This window comes from Cygnus olor, chromosome 23, assembly GCF_009769625.2.
Source record: "Cygnus olor isolate bCygOlo1 chromosome 23, bCygOlo1.pri.v2, whole genome shotgun sequence".
In the NCBI taxonomy this organism is placed as follows: Eukaryota; Metazoa; Chordata; class Aves; order Anseriformes; family Anatidae; genus Cygnus; species Cygnus olor.
This window is the reverse complement of record NC_049191.1, coordinates 4,121,671-4,147,648: the sequence shown is the minus strand read 5'-3', so window position 1 is coordinate 4,147,648 and position 25,978 is coordinate 4,121,671. Positions and strand designations below refer to the sequence as shown.

At 59.7% G+C, this 25,978-nt stretch overlaps 1 protein-coding gene across 1 annotated transcript; it reads left to right on the top strand.

Annotated features, from left to right (window-relative positions):
• Nucleotides 1-1,463: 1,463 nt before the first annotated feature.
• On the top strand, nt 1,464-8,868 carry TENT5B (terminal nucleotidyltransferase 5B). Its single transcript, XM_040535033.1, has 2 exons — nt 1,464-1,832; nt 5,439-8,868. Exons 1-2 carry the CDS (start codon nt 1,635-1,637, stop codon nt 6,456-6,458), a joined length of 1,218 nt encoding a protein of 405 aa, XP_040390967.1. The 5' UTR covers nt 1,464-1,634; the 3' UTR covers nt 6,459-8,868.
• The last annotated feature ends 17,110 nt before the right edge of the window (nt 8,869-25,978 follow it).

Below are 25,978 nucleotides of genomic sequence, written 5' to 3'. Positions count from 1 at the left end.
TGCGTGTCACCGCCCTGAGTCACGCTGTGTGTCACGGGGCTGGGAGGGTTTGGAGGGACCTGGCTTTGGGGACACCCAGTGCCGCCTCTCCCCTCCAGCACCAGCCAGCGCTGTGGGCGCTCCTGCACCCCCCATTCCCCCAAAACCCCAATTCCCCCCTTTCTGAGTCTTTTTTTTTTTTTTTTTTTGCAGAAATTCCAGCTTCCCTGGGACACCCCCAGGCAGGGAAACCCTTGGAGGAGGAGAAAACCCAAGAGCAAACCTCGGCTCCGGAGACGCGGCCTCGAAGGGCTCTGCGGGGGCTCCCCAAACCCAGGTGCCCTCATTCGGGGACTGCGGGGTTGGGGTTTGTGGGTGTGTGGCTGACCCCATGGGCACCTGCGGGAAAAGTGGCAGTGTTAAAATAAATTGGTGCTGGTCCGGCACCGAGCTGGTCGGGGAGCTGCCGCTGGGAAAGGGATCCAGGCTTATATGGACGAGAAAAGGATTTTAAGGCCATGGGCACGGCTGGGGTGACAATGGCGGGTGGCTGGGAGCAGGGCTTGGGGCCGGGTTTAGGGGCTGGGGCTGAGCTCCTGGGGCAGGAGGCGCTGGGCATCGGCACCCTGCCCCGGGGGGCTCCATCCCCGCTGGTGTCACCCCCTGGTGTCACCCCCCGGTGTCCAGGGACGCTGCTGGGGAGGGAGCAAGGGGTGTGGGGTGGCAAGTGGCAGGCTGTATGGCATGGGGCTGTGGGGCACCGGGCCATGGGGCATCAGTGGATTGTCGATGGGAAATCAGTGGGGAATCAATGGGGCAACAATGGGATGTCGATGGGGCAGCAATGGGGCAGCAATGGGAGATCAATGGGGCAGCAATGGGGCAGCAATGGGATGTCGATGGGGCAGCAATGGGGCAGCAATGGGAGATCAATGGGGCAGCAATGGGATGTCAGTGGCGCAGCAATGGGGCAGCAATGGGATGTCAGTGGGGAATCAATGGGAGGTCAATGGGGCAGCAATGGGATATCTATAGGGAATTAATGGGGCATCAATGGGAAGCCTATGGGGCATCAATGGGATGTCAATGAGGCAGCAATGAGGCACCAATCGGGCACCAGTGGGGCACCAGCGGGGCACCCCGCGGTAGGGGGCCGTGGAGCCAGCCCTGTGCTGGGGCCCCCCCCACCCCTCCCCCCCCCCACCCCTCCCCCCCGTGCTGCGGCCCCTTTAAGCCACCGCCCTCCCGCCATCAGGGGGCGGGACAACCCGGGCGAGCCCCGCCCCTCCCCTCCCCACCCCGCCTCTTTCCACTCCCCTTTCTCTCGATTGGCTCCGCGGCGCTCCCCAGCTCCTAACGGCGACCAATGAAAGAGCCGAAGAGGCGGCGGCGGCGGGCAGCGATTGGCGGAGACACCGGACCAATGAGGGGGCGCGGCCGGACGCCTACATAAAGCGGCGGCGGGGCGCGGGCGAGCGCAGTGCCGAGCGCGGCCGGTGGCGGGCGGAGCGGAGCGGAGCGTGGCTGGGCCGGGCTCAGCATCCCCCCGGGGCCGCCTCCGTCCGCAGCTCCCCGCGCCGGTTCGTTATTATTAATTAAAAAAAAAAAAAAATTTCCTCCCGTTTATCCCCATTTCCGTGGGGTTTTTGGCGGTGATGCTGGCGGCGGCGGCACCGGGGGGGCCCGCTGCGGGCTCCGGGGGGCAGGCGGAAAGCGGCGGCGGCGGCGGCCGGTTCAGCGTCCTGACGTGGGAGCAGGTGCAGCGGCTGGACCAGATCCTGGGCGAGGCCGTGCCCATCCACGGCCGCGGCAACTTCCCTACGCTCTCGGTGCGGCCGCGCACGATCGTGCAGGTGAGGACCGGGGACCCCCCCCCGGGGGGGAGGGCAGCGCCGGTCCGGGCTCCCCCCCCCCCCCCCGGGGTGGGGGAGCACCGGGATGTGGTGGGGTTGGGGTGCTGGTGGGGGCTGAGCACCCCTATACCGGTAGGGCTCCCTATGGGACCACCCGGGTTCCCTCCTGCTACCTGCAGGGACCCCCCCCCCCCGGGGTGGGCAGAGCCGTTCTGCCCCACCCCGGGACCGGGGGAGCACTGGGACATGGTGGGGTCAGGGTGGTGGTGGGGGCTGGGACCCCCCCGGGGCCACCCAGGTGACCCCCCTGGTACCGACAGGGACCCACCCGGTACCGACAGGGATCCCCCTGGAGCAGGCAGAGCCATTCTGCCCCCCCCCCCCCAGTGCCTTAGGACCACTGGGATGTGGTGGGATTGGGGTGGCTGCAGTGGGCAGAGCCCCTTTGGGACTCCTGGTACCAGCAGGGACCCACTCAGGACCCTCCTGGGGGTCCCCCGGGACCAGCAGGGACCCCCTGGGGTGGGCACCAGTATTCTGTCCCCCCCCCAGTGCCTTGGGACCACCAGGGCATGGTGGGATCAGGGTGTTGGACAGATGCCCCCAGAACCTGCAGGGTCCCCCTGGTACCTGCAGGGCCTTTCCCAGTTGCTCCCTGCCTCCCAGTGCCCCCCCCCAGCCCCTGGGTACCGGGCACCGGGGGCAGCCGGTGCAGGGGTGGCAGCCCCAAGTGTCCTCGGGGTCGTGGCACGCTGCGTCCCCCCCGATTAATGTCGTCGGAGAGTTCCTGTTAGTTCAACCATAAAGCAATAACTGCGTGTAATATTCAACTGGCCGTGCAGCTCGGCTACGCTGCTGCATATTCATGGTTGGGAGGTAACTTCGTGCCTCGGTAATGACTCATCAAATGTAAAAAATCGGGCATGCCGGCTTCTAATTAAAAAGGCTGCTCACGAAGCCACGAGCAAACAGGCTTCACAATAAACTAAAGGTGAGGATTCGGGGGGCCTCGGCTGCTGGGGGAATATTTCTGCCTGGGAACGAGCAAGTGACGCTCGAGCGAGGCTGACTTCAAATTCCTCGAGTTCCTGCTGCATCTGCTGGGGGCAGGAGCTCTGGACGCCCGTGCTCCCGAGGCTTTATGCCGAGCAGAAGATGGGAACCCACCCTAAGGTGCTGCCTTGGGGTCGGGAAGGGCTAGAGAAGCCCCGGTCCCCTTAACCACCCGACATGGGGCAGCATCAGATGCTCCCCCAGCAAGCCGAATTTTTTGGTGCTGAAGCTGCCCAAAAGGATGCCGTGGATGCCACCAGCACCCTGAGATGCGGTGAGAGGCAGGCGTGCTGCCCCCTGTGTTTAGGGCTGACTAACGATGTGAGCAACCCCAAAGGCACTTATTTGGGATGTGCCTGTGGCTCGGGCTGTGGTGGGAAGCGGCAGGTGGAGGGCTGGTGAGCGCCCGGCTGTCAGAGCCAATTAGCTGACCCACACCCCAGGTGGGATGCTGCTTTGGGAAGCAGGTCAGCAGCTGCCTAACCCCCCAAATATCCAACCCCCAGGGGGAGAACACATACCTGCACCCCCTGCAGCCAGGGGGTGACTCCAGGTGTGCTTTGCACTGGGGCTGGGGGTGTTCATCCTGGGGTGCTGGGGCTGTCTGCTCCCCCCTGCAGCTTCTGGGCCAAATTGGGGTGGTTTGCCCCCTCTGGGTGGGATTTTCTCCTCTTCTTCAATAGCTTTTCCCCCCTCTTCCTCAATAACTCTTGTGTAGGCAGAGCTGTCTGCCCAGGGTCATGGGTCTGTAGGTCCCGAGCCTTGCCCAGGGAGATATTAAGCAACAATCTTTGATTGTGGCTGGAAAATTAATCTGGAATGAGATCTTAGCTGGGACCAGCACCTGGATCTGTACCTGACGCTTGTGACCTATGTCCCGTCTTGCATTAACCTGGTAGAACAACCCCCTAACCCCTAACAGGCAGCACCGTGGAGCTGTGCCTGCGTGAGCAGCTCGGTGACTGCCCAGCTGGCAGCGGTGTCCCACCAAGAGCCCATTAGGGTCGGCTCTGAGCTGGCCTCTGCGTGTAGGAATAACCCAGCGCCTTATTTCAGGAGTAAATCTGGTTCTCGGCACCGTCTGCCTTGGAGAACAAACGTGTCCGTGGCTGCGCTGGGGGGACTTGGGACTTCCGACGGCGAATAGCTCACTGGTTAACTGGTGCCTGGCATGTGACCATCACCATCGGGCTGGCCACGAGCCCAGGCACATTTCCAGCCTGAGCAGCAGTTCCTAATGTCAGGGAGCAGTGGGGAAATGCCAGCAGAGTAGCTGCATCAGGAGATTTCGCAGCGCCCTGAACTTAGGGCTTAACAAGTTGAAAAAACGCTCCCAAAACCCTGCCGAAACGTCTCCTCCCTGCACGGGGGGCTGCCTGCTGGAGCCCTTCACCCCCTGCTGCTTGCAGACCAAGCTCAGGGGCAGTCCTGCTGCAGACCCAATGCTCAGCATCCCCCAGAAGAACAGGGCTGAGCCAACTCGAGCTTCTCGCCGAGATTTTGCATTTCCGTGGGGCTCCTCGAGCCAGGACAGCCTCGCGGGGCCGAGTAGCCCGGTCAGACTGGCTTCTCAGGAGATAACGTCTCCATTCGGAGCCCGAGCTTGGGCTCTTTCAAGCTGCAACCATGCTTCTAGCACCGGGCGAGCAGGATGAGGCTCGCAGGGCTCCTGGCGGTGGCTAATGGCTGGGGAGGGACATGAAAGTGACGGGAGGTGGGACGAGCTGGTGGGAGACATGAGCCTCATCCCCTGGGATCTCTGGGCTCGGTGACACTCAAATTACAAGCTGGTGTCCAGAGCGGTTGATCTTATGGTCTTGGGGTTATTTCAGCCTCCTGCAAGTTAAGTAATCGGGCAAGTGATTCAGCGCCGTGCTGAACGAACAAAGCTCTGCAGGTAGGGTGGGTGTGCCAGGACTGAGCAGGCAGCATTAAAATCAGAGAAGTAACACCCCTAAGATGAAAGCTGCCTCCTGTGCTTGATAGCACGCCAAGTTCGGCACGAAGCTCTGACACACTGGAAATTGTTAGGATACACTTACTAGTTAGGACATGAACTTCGAGACACCTGGCTGGGGCTTTCGGAGCAGCTCGGGCGTTTTGATTTGCTTCTGATGAATGCTGACAGGTAAAGGGATGGCCGGGATGGGTGAGTGCCCTGATTAAATCTGGTCCTAGAGGAAAGGCTGGAAGGCTGGCTGCTCCTTCCCTGGGTGAGCAGGGATCGGGGTTGGTTTAGGGAACATCTCACCCTCAGTGAGGGGAGGAAGGGAAGAGCAAGCTCTTCCCTTCAAGACTCTCAAGAGCTGCTCCTGTACGCCAGGAGCCCCCCCTAACTCAAAGGAGTGAGTGCGACCCGCCAGCAGCTGGGGCTGGGTCTCCCTCAAGGCTCTGGAAGCCTTCCAAAGTGACCTATTTCTAATGGACTAGCTTTTTATTTTGCTGTCTTGCACTGGAGTGACCCATATAAGCAGAGGGAGCCAATCCTGCTGCTGTAGTGAGGCTGTTCCAGGAATGCTCGCCTGCTTCTCACCACATTTCTGTCCGTCTCAGGTTGTCCGTAGTCGTCTGGAGAAGAAGGGAATCGCAGTCCATAACGTGAGGCTGAATGGCTCAGCAGCTAGCCATGTCCTACATCAAGACAGTGGCTTGGGGTACAAAGACCTGGACCTCATCTTTGGTGTGGATCTGAAGACCGAAGATGTCTTCCAGCAGGTGAAGGACGTGGTCATGGATTGCCTGCTCGACTTCCTCCCAGAAGGCGTCAACAAAGACAAGATCACCCCCGTGACTCTGAAGGAGGCGTACGTGCAGAAGCTCGTCAAGGTGTGCAACGAGACCGACCGCTGGAGCCTCATCTCCCTGTCCAACAACAGCGGGAAGAACGTGGAGCTCAAGTTCGTGGACTCTCTCCGACGGCAGTTCGAGTTCAGCGTGGACTCCTTCCAGATCATCCTGGATTCGCTGCTGCTGTTTGGGGAGTGTTCAGAGAACCCCATGGCTGAGAACTTCCACCCTACGGTGACCGGGGAGAGCATGTACGGGGACTTCGAGGAGGCGATGGAGCACCTCCGCAGCAGGGTCATCGCCACCAGGAACCCCGAGGAGATCCGAGGCGGGGGGCTTCTGAAGTACTGCAACCTCCTGGTCAGGGGGTTTAAGCCCAAGCTGGAAGTGGATATGAAGGCGCTACAGAGGTACATGTGCTCCAGGTTTTTCATAGACTTCTCTGACATCGGCGAGCAGCAGAGGAAGCTGGAGTGCTACCTCCAGAGCCACTTTGTTGGGATGGAGAGCAAAAGATATGACTATTTGATGACCCTCCACAGGGTGGTCAATGAGAGCACGGTCTGCCTCATGGGACACGAGAGGAGGCAGACCCTGAACCTCATTGCCATGCTGGCTGTGAGGGTCCTGGCTGAGCAGAACATCATCCCCACCGTCACAAACGTTACCTGCTACTACCAGCCAGCTCCCTATGTCAGCGAAATAAACTTCAACTACTACGTGACCCATGTGCAGCCCTTCCTGCCTTGCAATCAGTCCTACCCAACGTGGCTTCCCTGTAACTGAGCCGGGACAAGCTTCAGGGGCTGTCCCCCGAGGTATTTCCTTGCCTTGGGGAGTGGGGAGGGAGGGGGGGACCCTTCCCAGGACTGCACCGAGAGGAAACTTTTCCTGGACTCTTGGCTCGAGCATCTTGTTCCTGGGATGGTTGGGACGAGACCTGTCTGCTGTACACTGTGATGGGATGTGCAGTGTGATGGAAGCTAGATGGCTCGGACGTTTACGGGGAGACTCGATGGCTTCTCGAATTCTGTAGGCAATGGGGGGGTGGGTGTGTGTGTGGGGAGATTGTAGAATTACAGTAAGGTAGAGCTGCACTGCCCTGAAGCGGATCCGAATTATTTTTTTAGTGCAGGAGGTGTTATGGGAGTGCAGACTTGTGGTTTCTGAAGACAGAAGCCAGAGTGGCTAATTCCTTTGAAGGACCAAAGAATCCTGTTTAAGTGCCTGTAACAATACAAACACAACTGTACTGTAAACCTTATTTTTTTTTTTTGCAGGGGCTGGCATCCCAAGAGCTTGAGTGGGATGTCCCGAGAGGAAAATATTTTGGTTGGGGTGGGAGGGTCGTGAGATCATTTCTAGTAGCCTCGCTGAAGCAAGGATGGGATTGCAGGTTACATGTTGCTGAGGTTTTTGGCATGGCTTGCTGCCTGTGAAGGACCAGCTGTAGCAAATAGCTCTCAAAGCTGAGTTGCATAAACAAGGGTGGGCTTGTAAATGCCTAAAACTGGGGGGGAGGGAGGGAAGTGCATGGTGGAAAATGCTGTGCGAAGCTTCATGGAGATAAGGCAGCAGGGACCTACCTATGAATTTATTGAAGCTCCCGAGTCTGCAGTGCCAAAATGTAATCCCTAAAGGATGAGGCAGATCTGTCCAGGAACCTGCCCTAGGCTGCTGTACCAAACTGTGGATTTTCTAGGAGAATTTGAAATGCTGTTTTCTTTTTTGGCATGCTGTGTGGTTTCAATGCACAAAGCCAGAGGCCAGCTGGGTTATCTGGGAGGACGAGGCTTGTCCTTGAAGCACAAACTGGTTAATGAGCCCGTTATCTCCAGCTGTCGCTGTTCTGGGGGCTGGAGCCTGTGTCCTTCTAGGAGAAGAGCAGACCTCTTCCAGGATCTCTTCTCCCAGGGCTGGGATCTTCCCTCCTGTCCCCAAAACAGCCTCTTCCCAGCTGAGTGATCCCACGCGTGAGCCATCGATAGCATTTGAAATTCATTCCCTAGCTAGAAGTGGAGACTGTGGGGCTCTGTGCAAGAGTCAGTTGGCCTTGGGGGGGGGGGAGGCGGGGGGGGAGTATGTCTTCTCTGAACAAACCCTCTTGTGTCTGGAGGGCTTGGCTCTATTGGTCAGACGTGGCTTTGAAGCTGTTGGGTGTCCAGAGCACAAAGTCTCTTGATGAGATGCCTGGATTGCAGGGCCCGCTCTTGTGGAGCATCATCTCAGACTTAACTATGCACGGATGGAGAGATGGGAAGGCAACCAGGCGCTCCCTAAAATGCTGCTCCGGGGATGCCGTGGCATCATGGTGCTCCCTCCGAGGCTAACCTGCTCGAGTTACCTGAGTATCTCTACTAACTTGTTTCTTGGTTTTTGTGACACCTGTACTAGCCGGGCAGACCGAACACTAATAAAGTCTAGATACTTGGAATGCCTTTAGCCAGATTGCGACGTTTTTTGGGGTAGGGGCAATGTGGGGCGGGGAGGGGATGCTGCAGGGGCTCTTGCGCTTAACACCAACTAAAACACCAACTAGCTAAGCAGGTCTCAGTTGGTCCAGCTCTGCTTCCCAGCTGGTGAGCACCGAAGAGGAAGCGCTGCTAATGGAGTGGGTGCCGCAGGTCTGAGCCTGATCCCCTTGGCGGGGGCTGAGACTCTTTGGTGCAAGGTAAAACTGTTTTAAGGGCTGCTGTGGACATCCCCAGTATACCCCATTTATGCCTCTATACCCCCTTCATGGCTCCAAGGGACGATTTTTCTTGCATTTTAATCTTCAGATGGACATAGATGACATGTAGCATGCTTTTTTTTTACAGGCTTCTTACTCTCTACCCCCAAACACAAATGCACTAAACTGAGATTCCCTCCTTCCTGGTTAAGATGTCGAAAAAAAAAAAAAACCTACAGCCAACAGCTCGACAGGCAACTTATGTTGAGATTGCACTTTTTGGTTTATGATAGTGTGTGTGGTGGGACTCTTGTGAATGGGTTGAATCCGAATTTTCTCGATCTTGCAGTGATACTGTGCTGCCTCCTGTGAGGGGGCAATGGACAATTCCAGTAGCTTGAATGGCACTTGATTTTGTTTTAAATGTTTTTTTTCCTACACCTGTATCACTTGTCATGCGATGGGCTTGACATAGACTCACTAGATTCTTTAGAATCTGTTTCAAATAAATACAGTGTATTCAAATCTGTTGGATTTTTATTTTGCTTGTCCAGCAGGGCAGGGGCGTGTTCCCTTTGCTGCCCCTACCCTGTGAAGAACCAGGTCTGAACTCGGCTGTGGAGGAATCGGTGCAGGCACCCTGGGCTCCTGGTTCCCTATCCAGGCAGCAAAGCCTGGGAGCGTGTAGCTGCTGGCAGGCTGCTCCGTGCCGGAGGCTTCTATTTATAATGCTGCTCCTCGGTGTCCTCTGCTCCTGGTGGCTCCTCGAATTGCTCGTGGCCCCATGGGCATCCAGCTCCCTTGGTCATCTGAGGTCCCTCTGGCTGGGGTGGCACTGGGAGACGCGCCTGGGGTCCTTTTTGGAAAGGTGAGGGTGAGGAGCTCCAAAAGCCTTATCTTCCCCAAAAGCTCAGGTCCTGGTGCTCGGGGCAGGCTTCCACTCTGGCTGGAAGCTGGGTGTGAGCTCCTCTGTGCCTGGCTGCCCTCCAGCCTCAGCTGCAGTTTCACTTCCCCATGCAGAGCTACAGGCACTTCTGGTTCCACCGTACCAAGCGAGCTGACGGCATGCCAGTCCTTGTTTGGGGCGAACTTGCTGGCTCTGCTTCTCCAAAGGCTCTGCTTCTCCAAATTCTGGCAGTCCTGGGGCTGAGCTTCCCCCTGACATCAGGCTGGGGTTGTTCCAGCAGGGCTGGCGTGGGGACTGTCCCCATCACCTACTCAGGTAGGGCTTTGCTCCTGCAGAGCTGCTCTGGGAGCTCTGCTGCCTTCCCTGACCCTGTGCATGGCAAGATGGGATGACATTGCCTTCCCCAAGGTGTCCCGTGGGCAGAGCTGACCCCGAAATATTCGGTTTGTTGGCTCCTTCCCATGCCAGCAGTGGGTCCTGCCGGGTGGCTGGTGCTGCGCTGGGGAATAAGCTCGGGGTGTGTGACCCCGAGCAGAGCAGCAAAAGCCCTGACAGCATCGGCTGTCATTGTTGGGGCGGATCAGGCTATACAAAAGGACGTTGGTGGAAAGTACTCGTTGTGGTCAGAAAGGAGCTCTCCATGTTTACAGCTGAGATTTGGATCCCTCTTTTGTTAATTGTCAAATAAAACCATATTTTTTTTTTTCTCATGGCCTGTATCTGTCTTTTTTTTTTTTCCCCTTTGGACAGGGGGTGATGGACCGGCGCCCTGAGCACCTGGTGTAGGAGATGAGGACTGCGTGGTGCTGGGCACTCTGCAGAGGGGCTGTGCAGGCAGCTGGGCTGTGCTGGGGGCAGGATTGGTGCTGTGCTTGACACCAGAGATGTGCTGAGTGCACGAGGAGCTCCTGCTGCTCTCCTGGTGCCCTTCCCACAAAAGGAAGGGGAGCGCAGAGCCATTTGGCTGCCGGAGGTCTCTGGGGAGCCGCGGGTGCTCCGTGTGCTGAGGCTGCCCGCAGGCTGGGTTTCCCTTGGGCTCGGGCCTCTGCCCCTATTTTTAGACCCTTGGTGCGGTGCCCATGGTGGAGCTGGGCTCTGCTTGGCCGTGGCCAGCAGCTTGGGCATGGAAGAGCCCGCTGGGCACCTTGGAGCAGTTTGGCACCTGCCCTGCGGCGCAGCTGGATGGAGGGTGCCCTGATGGGGTGGTCGGTATGATGGGGTGTTTGGTAGTGTTGTGGTTTATCTGCAGGGCTTACAGCTGCGGGATCCAACTGCAGCTGGGTCTGGCCAAGCCCCAGATCAGTGAAACGGGAGGAATTTGTCTCAAACCTTCCGATCGCGATCCTGTTCCAACCCCTCAGCTGCCACCGCTCTGCTCGGCGCCGGGGGTGGCACCATCCCAGTGCGTGCTGGTGGCTGCCTTGGGGCCGTACCTCGGGCTCTAATCAGCCTCTCTCGGGGCACGCAGGAGCTTCTGTCCGCCCGTGCTCCTCCGCAGTAGCTGCTCGGGCAGCGCGGGTGTTAACCGTGCTATTTGAGAGCGTGCCGACCGCGAGAACAGCCTGTCTGTGCGGCTCCTCTTGCCATTTATAGCTGTGTTTGGGCGAGCCAGCGCACGGACCCTTGTGCTCCGGCGCCTGGTGCCAAGCACGAGACAAATGCTCCATTGATACGTGCGGACCGGGAGGGCGGCGGGGCCGGCACGGAGCTGAGCTGCCACGGGATGGCACCGGGGGCCGGGGAGCAGCCGAGCCCCCGGGGAGCGAGGGCGGCTCGGGGCGAGAAACGCATGGAGCGCGGCTCCGCTGAGCCCTGGTATCTTATCTGCCGGCCCTGGTTACTGTCTGCCTGAGGTCCTGGTTTAGGCTGAAGGGTTGTGAATGGGATTGCAGCTTCGCTCAGCGCCAGTTTGGAGTCTCAGAGCACTTTAAAGGCTTCTTGTCCCTCCTGTCTGTGGCATGTTCAGCTAGAATCGCAACCCAGTGCGGGGTCAGGCAAGGAGGAGCAGCAGGCCCAGTGCCTCGCCTTGTTGCAGACAACCTGGAGCTGGGCATTCAGCTGTCCCCTTCCCTCGGGAGGCATCACGAGGAGCCACCAGCCCGCATGGAGCAGCTCGCCCGCTCCCCAGGACCATCAACCCGGCTCCCCGAAGCACCCATGGGCATCCCCTTGACTGCTCGCCCTTCCTCCCTGCAGCTCCTCTCGCTTCAAGGCTCAGGTCGTGGCACCCGATGGTGCTGGCAAGCACAGTACCCGTTCCCTGAGCACAGCACCCGTTCCCTCCACCCAGCACCTGGGCGCAGCCCTGCCCAGCCGCCGGTGCCAGCGTGTAGCAACTCGACAAATGTGATTGAAATCATCCGCTGGCATCCAGCGTTATTAAGGGGATGAGTGACAGCCCTCGCCAAGTCATGTTTTCTTGGGAAAGGAATAAAAGAGATTACCCGCAGCCTCCAGCTCTTGCACAACGGAGCCAGGAGATGCAGCGGGGCTGGGATTCGGGGGGTCCGTGCAACCCCTGCCCCAGCCACTGCTCATCCCTAACACAGAAATAGCAGAGGGTAGGGGCGAGGAGAGGTGGGAGCGTGGTTTTGGGGACAGGCATTGGGCTGGAGCAGTGCCGGCGAGGTGCAGGGTGTTATCTCTCTCTGCTGTGCAAGAGAGAACATGCATTTGTGCTCCTCAGGCTCACATCATTTTTCCAGAGTCTCGTAGCCAAGAGTGGAAGAGCCGTTCCCACATCGTCCCGGCCAGGGAGCGACGTTTCCCATGGGTGATGGATGGGAACATCTCCCTGACGAGGACGGCTTTGCCCTGTGTGCCCGCCTGCCCTGGGCTCAGCACCGGGGCGGTCAATCCTTGCCCCGTGCTGCCACCACGACATATTTACCCTGCTTATCTCGCCGCTATCAAAACCCGGCTTCAGCAGGAGCAGTGTCACCCTGCCTTCAAAGGGAGAGCGCCAGGCAGCGCGTTTCCCCGTGGCGTTGGTGTGGCCTACATTTTTGCCTGGTAATTTAACAAGGGGCTGGCTGCATCACGCCCCGGCCGGCCCTCCTCCCTCTCCCCGCAGCGGCCGGGCCGGGCCGGCCGATTACTGCAAGCATCCCTCCGCTGATGTGCAATTACAGGTCGCTTGGTCTCGAAATCCCGGCTAAATCCGCATGGCCGCAGCGTGACTCACGGAACGACTGCTCCCCTAATGGATCCTGGCTGCATTCCTTCGAGGCTGGACGTAATGTGAACGTGCCACTTACTAACCACCCTCTTCCATCTTCGTCAGCGCAACGAGTCGAGCCTGTTTCTTCCCCTGCCCCTCCTCTGCTGGGGCAGGGATGGCTGGAGCCGGCCCTAAACGCTGCAATTTGCCAGCGTGAGCATCAAGGGCGTAATTTCCCTTAGCAGAGGGGTTTCCTCGCTGCTGAGCCAGGATTTGGGGAGCAGCCTCTGCTCTGGGAAGGGAGAATCGACTGCCTGGGTATATTGTAGCAGGTGAGCTCCCAGGCAGTGCTGCCATCCTGGGAAAGCCAAAAATGAGCCCTAACTGGGGGAGGTTGTAGGGCAGGAGGGATGCAGACGACCTCTTCCCATACACGATGCTGGGAACGCGGCGCCCGCATCCTCTGCGGCTCCAGGGCTGCTCCGACCGCAGGCAGCTCAGGGACTTTGCGATGCTGCCGAGGGAAGGCAGCCTTTGAAGCCCAGGCTCTAATTTGGGGCAGGATTCAGGTGTTCCAGCTCCCAGGCGTGCCGAGGCCGCCCGTGACAGCGGGCGCAGCGTGAGTAAGCGCATCCTCCCCGCGCTCCCACGTCACGGCCAGCCCTGGGAGGGAACCTGCACCCTCCGACTCCCTTCAATGGCCAGGGAATCGGAGGCGGGTGGCATCACCGAGGGTCAGCCCTAATAATGATGATTACCTGACCGTCACCATGCCGATGACTTGTTTTATCCAGGCAGGCTGCACCAAGTGTGGCGCGGAGTGACCCCGACCCGCCCCGAGGGTGCCCCATGCTGTGCTGGAGTGAGAGGAGAGCCTGCATGCTGGCTGAGCCTGGTTTACCCCATGGCAAAACCAAGCCCCGTCTCTTGGGCTGTTTCTTACACGGCAGCTTCTTACCCACAGCCCCCAGGTCAGCCCCAGCCCCTCCAAACACCAGCACCCACCCCAGCCCCCCGTACACTCAGCATCTCCCCGTCACAGTGCAGAGAAGCTGCAGGGCCCATGGGTGCTGGCGCAGGTGGAGGAGCCCAGGCTCATCCCCCCTGCACTCATCACTCACAAAAGCCTTTGAGAGCCAGGACTGTGGCGTTATCCTCTAATTGAGGGAGTCCACCCTCTCATTAGCCCCGTTGTTCCCTCCTCGCTGCTTGGTGCAGGGCCGGGGGGCACGGGGTGAGCCCACCACTGCCCGGCGCTGCAACACTGAAGCTGTTTGGGGTTTTTCTCTCTTTTATCCGCAGGCCAGCAGCTGCAGATCACCTCCAGGCTGCTGTGGGGTAAAACATAAACGTCTGCATGAGGGTTTCTCCTCCACGGAGCCATCTGCGGGCACCACAGTGTCCTGAAAGCAGTGTGGCTGGGATGAAGGAGGGGGAGGTAGCAATGGAGACAGCGACAGCCTCTGCCCCCTGCACCCCATGGAGCAGTGACCAGGCTGTGCTGGGGGCACCACCAAGCCCATAGGACCCCACAGCTCGGCCCCACACTGTGGGCTGTCCCGTGCCAAGCAGGGATGCTCCCCTGCCAGCTGCCTGGTGGGTTCGCCAGGACAGGGAGGATGCCGAGACACCCAAAGGGCTCACACGGCATGAGAGCCCCGTGCCGCTGCTCACCCACTCTACAGAGGAGTCAGCACCTGCCCCTTCGGAGGCTGCCTGCTGGGTACGGGTTGGAGCCACTTTATGGCTGTGTCTTGGGGTATTAACGGGGTGAAGGGAGCTGTTGTGATTCACCCCGGTGTGTGGGGGGTGTCCGTTCACCCAGAGACGGGGCGCAGGGCTGGAGCACACTGCAGGCACAGGGGCTGGCACCTTCCCCGCGCTGCAGCTGAGGACCTGAGCTGTCTTCTAAGAGGTGCCTCGGTGCCGTGTCCTGGGCAGGAACCAAAAGGATGCTCTGGGGCTGCGGCACGGGGAAGCGGCGGGGCAGAAAGGGACAGGAGGCAAAACCAGGACGGGACGGCAGGACAGGACAGCAGGAGAGGAGTTTTGTGTCTCACCCGCGTGGAGCAGAGCCCAGCCCCGGCTGGACTTGGCCGGCCCGGCCCTGCAGCCTGGAGCGGGTCCAGCTCGATAAGCTGCGTGCGGCAGGGCTGGGCCAGTGCTCTCGGGGCCATGTCCAGGGATCACTTGGCCGCGGGACAGGGCAGCGCCGAGCCCATCGCCGTGGCTTCCCCCTTGCCGCAGGATGCTCACCGGGGTCTCCCCCCGTGCCCTCCCCATGTTCCCCCAGGTCTTGCCCTGTGGGTACGCCTCGCAGAGCCTCCAGGAAGGATCGAGGAGTCTGCTTAGGTTGGAGCAGCTGTGTGAGTGCTGGATTTCAAGCTGCAATATCGACTGAGAGGGTATTTGGGGGGGGGGGGGCATTAAAGGATGCCCTGAACCGCAGCTGTAGCCCGTGGGTGTCTGAATTGCTGGCTCAGCTGGCTGTATTCCTGGAGGAATGGGGTGCCCAAGGGTGCCATACATGAGGTTTTGGGCATCGGGAAGGGACACGGAGCCCGGCTGAGCCCGGGGCCACCTCTCCTGCCTCATCACACCAGCACCCACAGCTCCCTCCGGCCAGAGGTGCCACCGTGGCTCGTCCTCCTGCACCCAAGGGTCGAACCGTCCTGGCAGGCGTTGCCTCTCCAGCCACCCAGCAAGGCTGGAGGGGACGTGGCTGCCACCAGCCTGTGGCTGTCCCAGGGCCCAGCAATCCAGCACGAGGACGGCCGGGGGAGCAGCACCCTCCCAAACCAGCCCGGGCAGCTTGGGGAGTCCCCACGCCGTGTGTCACGCCTCGGGAAGATGCTTTAATTGTCCCCTCGCAGGAGATGCGCTGGAAAAAGGAGGTAATAAGGAGCTGGGTGCTTTGTGATATCCATCTGCCCCTCTCCAGACGTGGCTCCGGGAAGCTGTGCCGGACGGGTGAGGGAAGGACCCGGCTGTCCCTGCACTATGTGCAGCGCTCCAGCCTGCTCCTACCCCCTAACCCAGCCTCTCCCCTCCCACGTAGGGGGCTCAGCTCTCCAGCACCCACTGCACCCGTGCTGGGACACACCAGGACAAGCACACGGGCTGCATCCTTATAGGGTTTTTCGGCAGGTCCAGCTCCATGCCCGGGGATGCTCAGAGGTTGCACTTGGCTCCCCCACGCTGTCCACTGGCACCTCGCTGCTCGCTGGGGCTTCACAGCCCCTCGAGACGCTGCTAGCAAAGAGCTCTGGGCGCTCACCTCTCGCAGCACCAGGAAAACCCCAAACCTGGAAAGCAGCAGCGATAAGGGGCCGGCAGGAGCGGCCGCAGGAGCGGCAGTGTTTGCTCACAGCGGCACTGTTTGGATTTCTCCTCGGCGGCTCGGCCGGCCCCAGCTGGAGCAGAGCTTGACAGCAGGTAATAAATTCACCTGGCCGTGCCCTGTTCTTCGAGTATTTCAAGATTACAGCAACCTTTGTGTCCTGGCTGCTTTCTCCCAGCGAGAGCTCTGTGCACAATCCGGGAGATTACGGCAATTTCGCGTTATTTATGTACATAACTCCGGGGTTATCAGAAAAGCCTAGGAGAGGGAGATAGCACCATTAAAATAGCTTTGGTTTATAAGGCAATTATAAGGCTCAATTGACGGGTTTCTAAAATGCACGAGCCACGACGAGCGCAAACACTGGGCTCGTTGCTGCCCTCGGCATGGGCTGCAAAGCCAAGGGGAGGCTTTTATGGGTTTAATCGGCTCCGTCGGCCGGATCGCTGCCCGCTCTGATGGGCTGGGTTGGTAGGAGGACAGAAACGGGCTGCTTGGTCCCCACATCAGCCAGGGCCAGTGGCTAAGCGGTAGCCAAAAGAATTTGCCCTTTCAGATGCAGTTTTCCACTGGAAAAACGAAATGGAGGATGTTTCCAGGCTTCGAGGTGGTGGACACGTCCGTGGTTACCCCTCATTCCTGAGCAGTGGAGGTCATGCGCCGAACACTGCTCTCAAATAGAGGGAGATCTTCTCACAAGCTTTTAAAAAGGGGAAAGTTGGGGAAAAAGCAACACTGAGCCCATTTCAGAAGAGCTGGGAAGGGTGTCTGGGGGTCCGCGGTGCCCAGCAGCTCTACGAGGCCGGCGGGGACTTGCACCAAAACCCTCAGCAGGAATTTTTCCCTCCGACGTGCCGGGCTGCAGATCAAACCCCGGCTGACCTGCGGGGCTGACAAAGGGACAATGGTCTCTGGGGTTTGTTTAATGTCCCCGGGGCTGGGAAGGGACGTTCCCGGCCTCCCGACCTCCCTTTGTTCCCGTGCTGACCACTGTAGCGCGGAGCCCCAGGCACGGGCTGCTGTGCCCTGGGGTTTCTGTGCTTGGTCCTTGTCAGATATGAAAGCCGAGGGGATGGGGTGCTCCTGAAGGGGTTTCGGTGGTTTTTGGGATTGTGGGGGGTCTGTTCTCCAGGTTTTCATCCCCAACTGCAGCGAAGCAGAGGAGGGATGTTGGTGCCATGCCGGCAGCTCCCCAGGCTGGGGGGAGCAGAGGGGCTGCCCCGCACGGGGCTGTCCAGGAGCGTCCCCAAAATGAGAACGGGGCTGGGTCCCCTCTCTGCTGTCACTCACAGCTCGATGTGTCCCACAATATGGGCACGGGTGCCACCAGGACGGGCTGTGAGGAGCCCCCCAACCTCTCCTCAGGGCTGGATCTGCCCCTACAGGGGTGGCTCTCCAGGGGAGGATGCTGGCACCACCTGGCCCTGGACCTGTTCCACCAGCCCACAGGAGGAGGCTGTTTTCTGCTTTTCAACCCAGTTTTTGGTTTGAGTTCTCAGTCCCTCTGTCCTCCTGCCAGCAACGAAAGAGGAATTGCTGCAAGCTGGGTGCAGCCCCCCAAAATCTCTCCCTCCTTCCCCCACAAAGCCCCAATACAATTTCAGGGCAGCCCCAGTGGCTCCCCCAGAGCATCGCCAGCTCCAGGGACTTGTTTCACACCCCAGCTCAGGTTTATCAATGCCACTGCCTTTTCTTCCACGAGGGCAAAAGCAGGGGGACGGTGCAAGCGTGTGCAGGGCGGAGAGGAAGGCTGTTTGCTTTGCCTATCGGAAGGGAAAGGGCAGAAAACAGGCAGGAAAATAAACATGGCCCCAGATGGTTCGTGCTGCGAGAGCCCTGCTGGCATCAGCAAAACTTGGATCAGCATGGAAATTGGTGGCGCTGGGCGATAACGCTTCATCCCCAGCCCCTCGTCCTCCAGCTCTCCTTACCCAGGTCCCATGGGTGATAATGGATGTGGGGAAAATCCCTCAGGTGGCTGGTCTGAAACCCGGTCTGGGGGCTGCTGGTGCCCCTGCTTGTGTCCCTGGGCCGCGCACAGGGATCGGGATCACATTTGGGCACAGGAGATGCAGGGCAGGATCCCAGTTCTGCTGGCACCAGCCAGCACGGCTCTGGGCAAGCTGCTCGGCTTTGCCTTGCCTCAGTTTCTCCACTTTTCCCCCTATTTTTTTGCATCATCCCAGAGAGCCCACCCTGCAGCGTGCAGGCTGTTCGGTTGCGGTTTGGCCCCCCAGGGGACAACAAAGCTGCTCCTTACATGGATCCAGTGAGTTACCAGTGCCCCGTGCTGGAAACGGGCTCCTTGGGGATGCAAACCAGGCACCACCCCCGTGTCGAGGCTTCCTGCGGCCACAACCACGAAACAAATCAGAATTAGGACATTTCTTCCACGAGGAGCCACCGCAATGACCCAGGAGGCCAAGGTAAAGCCCAGAACCATAAAAACCATTCCCATGGGGGCCAGGGCGGGAGTGGGACGGCTGCCCCGCGGGACCCCTGCCGCATCCATCCCCCCGTGAGCGTTGCTCCTGGCAGCCGCGGGCAGGAATGCTTCCCGCTGCCGAGCAGAAGTGGAGGCAGGAATTGCTGGAATAGCGACAGGCTGAGTAACAGCGCTAACTTTATTCTCCGAAACAAAGGGCAGTGTCCCAGACACCGAGGGCTGTTCCAGCTCCCGGCGGCCGGCAGCGCGGAGGCCAGGGCTGGGGAGCGCCGGGAGAGCACGGGGAGCCGCGGCTGCCGGCGGCAGAGGGGCCCCTGCCCCAAATTCCTGCTCTGAAACCTCCCTGCTCCCACCGACGTGCCCTCCTGCTGCAAGGGGAGCTAGAAGTGTGTTTGTAAGAGCAAAGGAGGGTTGGAAAATAGCCCAAAGGGCTGGGGCTTCCCTCTGAGACCACAAAGCGGTTTCCCAGCCCTTCCCTCTGCTGAAGTCTCGCTGGGTTTTGGAGGGTTCCCAGCGTGGTGAGGACACTTGATGGCCCTGAGCTCTTGGGGTGCTGTGGGATAGGGCACTGGCATCCCCACCGCCCTGCTCTGTCCTTCCTCTGTGGGTTCCCAGCCTTGTGGGTGCTTTGGTGGGGGTAGAGGAGGAGGAGGAGGAGGAAGGTCCCCTCCCTGGGGCCATGTCCTATGGCCCAGCTTCTATCTCCCTGTCCTACCCCAAGGAAGGTGCCGCAGCCCTGAAGAGCAGCCTGGAGCACGGGGCCAGCCCCAGGGCCGCTTTCCCTCGAGTCAGACCCCGGGGCTGCCTCTGAGCAGGATCCCTCCTCGGTGCCTGCTGCGAGCAGCCAGGGACGGCCTTGGCTGCGGGGCTCGGGGCAAGGCAGCGCTTTCCAAAGCAAATATTTGAGCAGCTCAACAACACGTGGGAAAGAGCAGGGGCGTTCGCTTCCCCAGCTCAGGGCAAGGCAGCGGCTCCACGGAGCTGGATGTGGGCCGGGGAGGGGGTTCGGCCGTGCCCTTGACCTGTGCCCGTGCTGAGCTGCCCCGGTTTCGGACCTTTTTCTGCCCCGTGGGTTTGCACAAAGAGGCTTTTAGTTTGCACCCCAGCAAAGGGGCATCGCTCTTGGCTGGTGTTGAAAAGCCCTGGGTAGCAGGGCCGGCAGCTCGTGGAGGAGCTGGGCTGCAGCGGGGCCGTCTCCTCCTCTGCCAAAGGTGCTCAAAGCAACTGCAGTCCCCAGGGACCCCAAACCCACCCCAAAACCCATCTGCTTATGAAGTGAGCACTGCTGTGTGGTGGCAGCGCCGAGCTGTCAGGAAGGGACATCACACGTTGCCACCAATGCTGCCCAACACCCGCCACCCCCTGCCACACCAGCCACCCTAAACCTCCCCTTCCTCTACAACACGAAGCGAAATAGTCCTCGGTTTGCCAGCCAACACCTTCCTGCGATTGCCTGCCCACAGCAGCCGAGCACCAAGCAGTCCCTCGTGCCTGGGACCACCCGGAGCTGCTGCTCCTGCCACCGCAGCCGTTTCTTTCTCCTGCCACACAAAGGTTCGCCGCCCTCCTTGCTGCCAGCGTGATGGAGCTGAGCCGGCCCTGGCTGCTGTGCTGCTAGCTAAGGGCTTCTCCTTCCTGCAGTGTTCCTCCGAGTGTAAGTAATTTTGCAGCTTGTGCCTTCGCTGCGAGGAGAGTGCCTGGCCCCAGCTGATGGAGGGGGGACCCCATTGCATGCCCCAAACCCCCCGGGGTGGCACCGCTCCACCAGAGCCCTGGGCGCCAGTGCTGGGAACGGCGTGGTTCCCACCCGCCCAGGATTTTCTTGGAAATGATGCTGGAGCTGGGAACTGAGCCCATGCAAAAGGCGAGGGCTGGTTCCCCGGCACCTGCCCCGACCCGCCGGGCACCCAACAGCACCCACAGCTGGTGCCACCCACTTGTGCCCGTGCCACCTCGGGCAGGACGGGTCTGGCAGCCTCGGCTGCCTGTCCCTGAGCACCAAGGCTCAGCACCAAGCAGGTGTCAGGAACAGCTCGCCAGTTCTTCCTCCTCCTCCTCCTCCTCTCCAAGAGGCACCGGCAGTCATGGATACGGTGTCCCCAGGCGGTGCCGTGCCCCGAGCACAGAGTCCCCACGGCATCCTGCGGGGCCGAGGAGAGCTCTTGCGAGCCAGGGCTTCCCCAGGGCTTCTCCATAACGGGAGCTGCCCCGGCCCCTCTGCCCTCCTGCTCCGCTCCATAAGAGGAGCGGCGGCGGGGAGCGCCGAGCCTGCGCTTGGCTTCCCTCGGCGGATTCCTTTCCTGCCTGTCACCGACCGATATAGTCCCCGCGTCAGCCCAACCGCGTCAGCCGGGGCTGCGGCTGGCTCTCGGTGCCCAGGGGTGCCGCGGGGTGCCGGGGTTCCTCCTCCTGGCGGCGGCGCCTTCCCGCATCACGGCAGCCACCCCTTGTCACCCCTGGTGCAAAAAAGGGAATGAAAAGAAGGGCTGTGGGTTGCTTTTTCTCTCTTTTATCGTTATGGGTTCCTGCCTCTTGCAGGCTCAGGGCATGGCAAAGCTGCTCAGCACCGCTGCCATGTGGTCCCCCGGGGGGGCCAAGCAGCGGGACCCCCACCATGCGCACCTGGCTGGGACCCCTCGAGCCCTGGAGAACACCCGGTGTGTAGCTCTGCAGTATCACTGCGCCTGGTGGAGTTAACCTCCCTTCAAACACCACGTTTGAAAAAATCTGGGGCTTTTTACCTCAAATCCCCACCTCCCAGAGCCACGGAGCCCAGGCCCTGCAGCACCAACATCGGGGTGCGACCGCCGTGCAGGCGAAGGAAAGCCCCGCGTGTGGGGACCGGGATGTGCCAGCACCTCGCAGCCCGAACCCCACAGCACTGCCTCTCCTCCCTCCTTTTTGAAGGACAAACCCCAAAACCCTCAGACTCCGGTTCTGGGATTTGGGGATCACATCACCGCAGCTTTTGGGGCTCCTCACAGACGTGCAGGGTTCAGAGCCCCTGGGGTCACAGCACCGGGGAAAGCAGCACCAGGGGGGCTGTGCCCCTGCTGCTGCGAGCAATAAGCAGCGCTTTTGGCAATTAATCCCGCTAAAACCCTTAAGGAACCGCGATCAGGTTACAGGTCTCCCATCACATCGGATTGCTGAGGATTAGCGTGGACAGCCTAAGGAAACGTGCAGGGCGGGCTGCCTCGCTTAGCAGCTCTGCTCCACAGGTCCCTATAGGGGGTGGCTTCAATCTATAGGTATAGGGGCGCGGGGGGACCTGCTCCCACCTCTGCCAGCCCCAGCGTGTGGGGCAGGGGACGGCGAGCAAGGTGCAGCCCCTCCATGCACTCTGCCCTTTGAGGCCGCATGCTGTGAGCATGGTATAGTTATTTTGGGGTGTCTCCATCACCCTTCACGGGGCTTGCAGTGGATTTGGAAGCTGTGGGCATGGGAAAACCCTGGAGCTGTAGGAAAGGGACCCGTGAGGGTACCAGGACGCTCAGCATCACCCTCCAAGTGCCAGCTTCGTCCCACGGAGAAGGAGCCGGATCCTGCCCGGCACCTGCGGGCTTCAGGCAGGAGCCGGCAGAGGCACAGGCAGAGGCGTGTGATCGGATTAGGGCTGAAATTAGAGACACCGCTCCGCCGAGAGAGCCTTGTGGGGCACTTAAGCCAAGCCCGGGTCAGAGGCAGAGATATTTGAACCCTGGAAAATCACGGCTTGGATGCTCCCCGCTGTTGCCCAACGGCCTTCTCCTGCCTGGCCTTCCTGGAAGGAGAAAGGCCACGAGAAACCACAGCCCTGAGCCCGCACGTAGCAGGGCTGATTACCCCATTTCCCTCAAACAATTCCCTTAACAAATTGCCCAAAGGCCTGCAGAAAACCTTCCTCAACAGCCAAAAATGTGGACGGTGTGCGGGGAGGGGGATGAGGCTAAGTGAGCCTCTTTCTTCTGCTCTTCTCCACCCAAGCTGTGGGATGGGGACGGCTCTGCAGCCCTACCAAGGGGTGCAGGACCCCAGAGAGGTGTCACATCGACCCCATACCACGGGGTGCGAAGCATCCCCAACCCACCCAGCTGCGTCTCCACGCAGGGTGAGCATCAGGAGCGAGGTAGCGAGGAATTAGGTGCGTTAACTTGCCAGGCAAAACAAACTGATCGCTGAGGTTTAACCAGATCAGTGACTTAAGGAGCTTAGCGGGGAAGAGAGAACTGGACCAAGATGGGCTTAGCACATCAAGGCGGGTGTAGGGGAATCAGCCCCGCGGCCACTTGCAGCAGGAACAGGCTCCGGGGGCCTGGAAACCCCCCAGGACTGGGGCTGCGTGGGGATGGCACCGGTGGGGATGGGGTGGTGGGGACAGGGTGATGGAGTGGTGGGGACAGGGGGCAGTGGGATGGTGGGGACAGGGGTGGCAGGGTGGTGGGGACAGGGGGTGGTGGGAACAGGGGTGATGGGGAAGGGGTGATGGGGTGGTGGGGACAGGGGGTGATGGGGTGGTGGGGACAGGGGGTTCAGAGCCCATGGTGACAGCCCTGTCTTTGGGCACAGGGGTGTCTCAGGCCCTCAGCGGGGGGGGTCTGGGGAGAAATGGGCCAGCAGAACTGAAAATAAAATGATTTAATCAACTTTTCTCAGCATGTCTGAACCAAGAGTTGAAGCACAAGGGTGCCCATCACAGGGCAGATGCCAGAGGATGGGGTGGGAGATAAAAACCTTCACGGGCTCAAAAGGAGCCAAAAATGCACCAAGGCGCACCCCCAGCCCCTGTTTTACCTCCCAGGGGGGCTGGAGGAAGGAAAGAGGCCAAAACCCCCAGTGTGCTGCCTCCAGCCCCCCCCAAAAAATAGCTTAGGGCAGTGCTGTGGGATGGACTCAGGTGCTTGGAGGAGCAAATCAGGGCTGGGGGGGGGCAATCCCCACCCGCTGGGGCTAATTGGGGCTAATTGGGACCTTTAAGGGAATAAATGCTGGAGGCTGGGGGAGAGGGTGAGTAATGGGGAGGGGGTGTTCTGGGAGGGAAGGGCTGGGGACCCCAACGTTGGTAGGGACCCCAAGGGGGTTGGGGACCCAGGGGACACGGCGGGGGGGACCGATTCCACCCCACGAAGCCGCTCGGGGCCGGGCTGCGCCAAGGCGGCTCCTGCAGTGCCCTCTGGTGTCGCCGGCCCGCAGCAGGCGCTGGGGCCCCACGCGTGTGTCCCCCCCCCCCCACCACCACCCCGTCCCACGGCTGGGAATTAAGAGCGAAAAGCAGAAAATCTGGGCTTAGGTCTTTGCATATTTTTTTTTTCCTAGAAAATTGTTTTCTCTAACGGAATAATCTCATAAAAAGGCGGTGGGGGGGGGGGGGGTGCTCTTTGCGCAGTGTTTTTGCTGGCGGAGGTGCTGGGGGTTATTTAAAGCCCTCTGCTCTCCCAGCCAGGGATGCTCCTGGCAGCAGGCGGGGAATGGTCCAAATCCTGGGCTGCATCTCCCCTCTCACCATGTGTTTGGGGGTTTTCTCCCCAAATCTGACCCCAAAAGGGGCCCAGGACCCCCCAGCAGGTTGTTGTCCCCCCCACGGTGGGTGAGCGCGGTGGTGGTGGCAGCACAGCTCTCTGGGGGTGACACGGGGTTCCTTGCCCGAAACCACGGCCCTGGGACTCAGAAGGATTTGGGGCGCGAGGGCTGGGCAGGGGTGCAGGTGGCCACATCCCCCAGCAGCCCCAGGAGGGTTATCCTGGCCTGGAGCAAGCGCCCTGTGATGGGACTCGGGTTAGATTTTATTTAATTTTTGTTTTTCCTAAAGCAGGCACCGGCCTGGGGGAGCTGCTGTTGTTCTTTTACTCTGCAGACCGGGCTGAGGACACAGATGCCACCAACCTCCCACCAGCCCCCCCCGCATTTCAGCTGCAAGGTGATGCCCTGTGAACAGGGACATCCCGCTGCCCGCCGAGGCTGTGGGTGTCCAGGAGGCCACAACTGCCTCCCCCCATCCTTTAAAATCCCTTCTGCCTCAAGCGCAGCTTTCGCCACGTATCCAAAGCAAAAAGGTATTTTATTATTATTATTATTTTTGAGGTAAACGAGCGCTTATTTGCAGCAGTGAAAGCTTCAAGGACGCCTGGGATTGCTTCTTGCTCTTCCACCAGCCCTCCCGTCCTCGCTAACAGCAACAACCTCCCCTATCTGGTAGGCAAACAGGAATGTGGGTGAAGCACAATGAATTTAACACTTCAGCTGCAGACGCCGCAGGAACACGGTGTGACGAGGCCGTAACTGTACCAAGACTGAAGGGTGGGGAGGAATTGTTGCACCAAAGGATTTCTGAATGATTCTGGTCTTACCGGGTTAACAGAGTGGATTTTTTTTTTTAAGGTCTTTCCCTGCAATTCCTTTAAGTAGGTTCGGCTCTAATCAGGTCAAAAGCTGATTTGCAAATAATCACCAGAGAGAGGCGGGGGGAAAAAAATCGAGAGATTTAAACCCAAGCTGTGCATTTCATACTATTAATTGAAAGCCTGGGAGAGATCACAGAGAGATGATGTGTCCTTTCTCCTGGTTGAGCCCCGTAAGCTGCTATTAGCAGCAGCCTCCCACCCTGCTGCGGGATGCCTCCTGCCTGGGATTATGGCTGGGCACACAAAGGCAGAAGTCGGGGAGCGCCGAGGTGGGATGTCAGCAGCACAGGGAGCATGAAAACGAGCAGCACGTGCACTTAAAATCAGTCCGAAAATGGGAATTAATAGGAGAGACACCTTTGCAGCCAGTGCTGCCTCCTAGCTTTGTTAACATGAAGTCGATGCTCAAATATTGCTCTGCCACGCTTTTCCTGCACATATTTATGGGTGTCGTCCTGTGGCCTTAAAATATTTTTTTTTAGGGCAGACTCAATGTGTATACATGTAATTTATATATATGTGTGTGTGTATATATATATATATATATATATATATATATATATTGCCTTGTAGAGACCCATATGCCCACAGTGGCCCTTTCTGGGCCAGGGAGCCCCTATCCCATTTTCCAAGCCCCTACGTGCCTGGAGGAAGAGGTCACTAATCAGTGAAATCCACCCCAGTATTAATTACATGCGATTACTGGGGCTTATTTGCTAATCCCTGTTCTAATCACCCTCTCGGTGATGTTTCAGCCAGCACCTAAGGACACCAAACATAAGGAATAAAATATATGGAGTTTACTTCTGCTTGTGCCCCGCTGCGGAGCGGGGGCAGCGCGAGGCGGGCGGCAGCCCCAGCCAGCGCGGACGCGAGCGTTACACAACAGACCTGCTGTCTGACGGGAAGGTAGGAGCAGCACATTCATGAGTCAGTGAAATCCCCCCCACCCCGACCCGAATCAAGCGGTTTTGTCTTTTAAATTAAAAAAAAAAAAAAAACACACGAAGCTCAGTTGAGATCTTCTGGCAGGAGGGGGGGATGCATGCAGCCTCCAGGGAAAGCCACGGCGAAAGCTTGGCGCAGCGAAGCGAGCCCCCAGCTCCGTGGCTCATCCGTGGGGCTGAGGAAAGCTGCTAGCCCAGGGGCTACGAGCCCTGTGGCTGGCTGGAGGAGAGCTTGGCCAGCAGGACCGCTGCGGTGCTCCCGGCACGATGGGGATGATGCTGTCGGGTCCGAGCCCTCCGTGACGAGGCCAGCTCGGGGCTGGTGGGGCACAGACAGGGACAGCAGCGAGGCGGCCCTGCACCATCCTGCTCAGAGAGGGTGCTTGGTCCCGAGCCCACCTCCTCGTCCCTGGAGCTCCCACAGCACGTCTATCCCAGGGGCACGCTCTGCAGCA